Source organism: Sinocyclocheilus grahami, unplaced genomic scaffold, assembly GCF_001515645.1.
Source record: "Sinocyclocheilus grahami isolate Dianchi unplaced genomic scaffold, SAMN03320097.WGS_v1.1 scaffold151.1, whole genome shotgun sequence".
NCBI classification, from domain to species: Eukaryota; Metazoa; Chordata; class Actinopteri; order Cypriniformes; family Cyprinidae; genus Sinocyclocheilus; species Sinocyclocheilus grahami.
Genome location: NW_015505330.1, coordinates 989,827 through 992,507, shown reverse-complemented (window position 1 = coordinate 992,507; position 2,681 = coordinate 989,827). Strand labels below are relative to the sequence as shown.

Sequence of the window (2,681 nt, the reverse complement as noted above, 5' to 3'; positions counted from 1 at the left end):
ATTCATCAAAGAATCCTGAAAAAAAAATTTACTCAACTGTTTTAAATATTGATAATCAGCAAATCAGCATATTACAATGATTTCTGAAGATCATGTGACACTGAAGAGTGGAGTAATAATACTGAACATTTACCTATGTATGATCACAGGAATAAATTACGTTTAAAAATCTATTCAAATAGAAAGCAATTTTAAATAGTAAAAATATTTCAACATTTTACTGTTTTTGCTGTACTTTGGATCAAATAAATGCAGCCTTGGTGAGCAGAAGAGAATTCTTAAAAAAATAAATAAATAAATAAAAACCACATTAAAAATCTTACTGTTCAAAAACTTTTGACTGGTAGTGTAGGCTGATTATTCTTATAGATTGAAACAAATGTGCTTCAGCCAGAAAAAAGGGTATGAAAAGTGCTCCGAGTCGCTGCAGAAAACAAAACAATTGAACAACAACAAAAACTGGAAATGTTGCTGGAGACGGTTTTATTTAAAATGAAAACTCATTCTCTGCCAGCAGGAGGCACTTTTAGAGTTATAAAACTAGCGGTTTCTCCAGTAATGGCTGTAATCAAAGCAGCTCCGCTCATGAATGCTACTTTTATCAGATCAAATGAAAATGCCATCGAAACTTTTCTGAAGACAGTCAATTCCCTTCAGAGATACATTCATATAAAACACCCGCGCCGTGTTATGATTTTGAAACGTGCAGTGCTCATGTTTATTCAGCGAAGTCAAACGGCACAAATAAATCAATGTATGGGAAACTGGTAATGTATATCGGAAATGTGTTTAAAAATCATATCACCGTTATTGAGAAAAATTATATCGCGATACATATTGATATTGAATTATTGTCCAGCCCTAACTAAGAATGATCAGGACTGACTAAGCCTTTTCTTTTCATGTCTCTTTGGACAGGTTTGTATGGAGACGAGGGTATTCTCCCTGTGCGCCTGCAGATGCCAAAAGTGCAGCGGCCCCTGCTGGAGCAGGAGTCCCTTCTGGGTCTGGGGCCATCTCTGGGACTGGCGCCCCAGCAGGTCCTGGAGCTCACGTGCCTGGTTGGAGTGGCGCTGGCCCTGTGCGCCGTGCTGCTGGAGCCCCTGAGAGACAGTCTGATCTACTTCTGCCTGCGGGTCCTCTACCTCTCAGTCTATAATGTCAGTATAATGTCCTGTTAACTATTGTCAAATGCTTCTTCAAAGGCTTACGATTGTAGCCTCTGTGGAAACATAATTGAATGATTACAATATGCGTTTTGTTTTGTAGGTCGGTGGAGACTTCCTACACTCTGAATGGTGAGATCCACAATTTGTCATGTATGACTTGCATTTTGACCTGCTGTGTCACATTTGGGATAACCGACACAGCCATAACCTCTTGTTTATTTCTCCATCATTGTTCAGGCTGTAATTGGGGCATTTGCAAGTCAAATTCTCTGCAGCAGAAAGTTAATGTGAATTTTATGAGAGGGAAAACTGGCCACAAACCTCATTGCAGTTTATGTGCCTGCCCATTAAATTTGATGTGATTACGGTCCCATAAATGACTAATCAGTTAGTGAACTATGTGCTTTCGCTTTCCAAACAGAATTGATGATTATATGGCCAAAAAGCTGACTTGTATTTGAAGAACCCCAGCCATATATAAGAAAAGGCTGGTAAACATGCATCTAAAACACACTAGTAACTGCATATCAAAGAGCTAAAATCAACTTAATTGTGCTGCTTTTTATTGCTATTTAAAAAAAAAAAAATTGTTTTTAATTCTTTACACTTTTCCACTCATTTTTCCTTAAAATAAATATCTTAATAGAAAAATTAATTTATTCGTTTCTGCATGCTTCAAATGAGTAGCGCTGTTTCGTTCCGCTTTTGGCGTGTAAACATTATATCGAACATTTATCGAACTCTTGTTATCGTTTCATCAAGGTAAATTGTAGACTGTGATTGGTTCCAATGCTCTCATAGGGACGTGCTGCTGTTGGAAGCCGGGCTTCTGGCTGTGCTTGTAGCTCCGCTGGGTTTGCTGCGGCGTCACTCCTCTTACCGTTATCATGACACTGTGAGCTTCTGGTTGACCCGCTGGCTGTTCTTCCGGCTGACCTTCTGCACAGGTGTGAGTAAGCTGGCCAGCGGCGACCCTGCGTGGTATGACCTCTCAGGTAAAATGAATCATTTTTAACATTATTCATTCTGTACTGGTTGAGATTTGTGCTCGTGATGCCGCCCACTCTTTATTCATGAGGAAATCTTATACAGCACTTTGCTGGAAATTCACACCCCAAATGATTTATTAGAGTGAATGTTTCTTTGAATTTGCATGAAGTAATGGTGAAAATAGCCAAGAACTGTGATGCAGACAGCACATTTATGTGGGAAAAACTGACTCATCTGTAGATTACAGTGTTTTGAAAACTCTCTTGCAGCACTGAGTCATCATTTGGAGAACCAGATGAACCCCACTCCTTTGGCCTGGTATGTCCATCAGCTTCCTGATTGGCTGCTGAGATTCGGAGCAGTGGTTGTGTTGCAGAGCGAGATCATCGTTCCTCTTGTGACGTTCTTTGCTCCCATTCGCCGATTGAGACTGTTTGGCTTTTATGTTCAGGTTTGTTGTGTGTGTGTGTGTGTGTGTGTGTGTGTGTGTGTGTGTGTGTGTGTGTGTGTGTGTGTGGGTGT

At 40.0% G+C, this 2,681-nt stretch overlaps 1 protein-coding gene across 1 annotated transcript in view; it reads left to right on the top strand.

Annotated features, from left to right (window-relative positions):
• Positions 1-2,681, top strand: part of LOC107592223 (lipase maturation factor 2-like) — a 23,988-nt gene that overhangs the window by 14,225 nt on the left and 7,082 nt on the right. The window contains exons 2-5 of the mRNA XM_016281637.1: positions 919-1,160; positions 1,270-1,298; positions 1,971-2,164; positions 2,429-2,610. Of these exons, the coding sequence (XP_016137123.1) occupies positions 919-1,160; positions 1,270-1,298; positions 1,971-2,164; positions 2,429-2,610 (647 nt within the window). The remainder of the gene's footprint in view (positions 1-918; positions 1,161-1,269; positions 1,299-1,970; positions 2,165-2,428; positions 2,611-2,681) is intronic.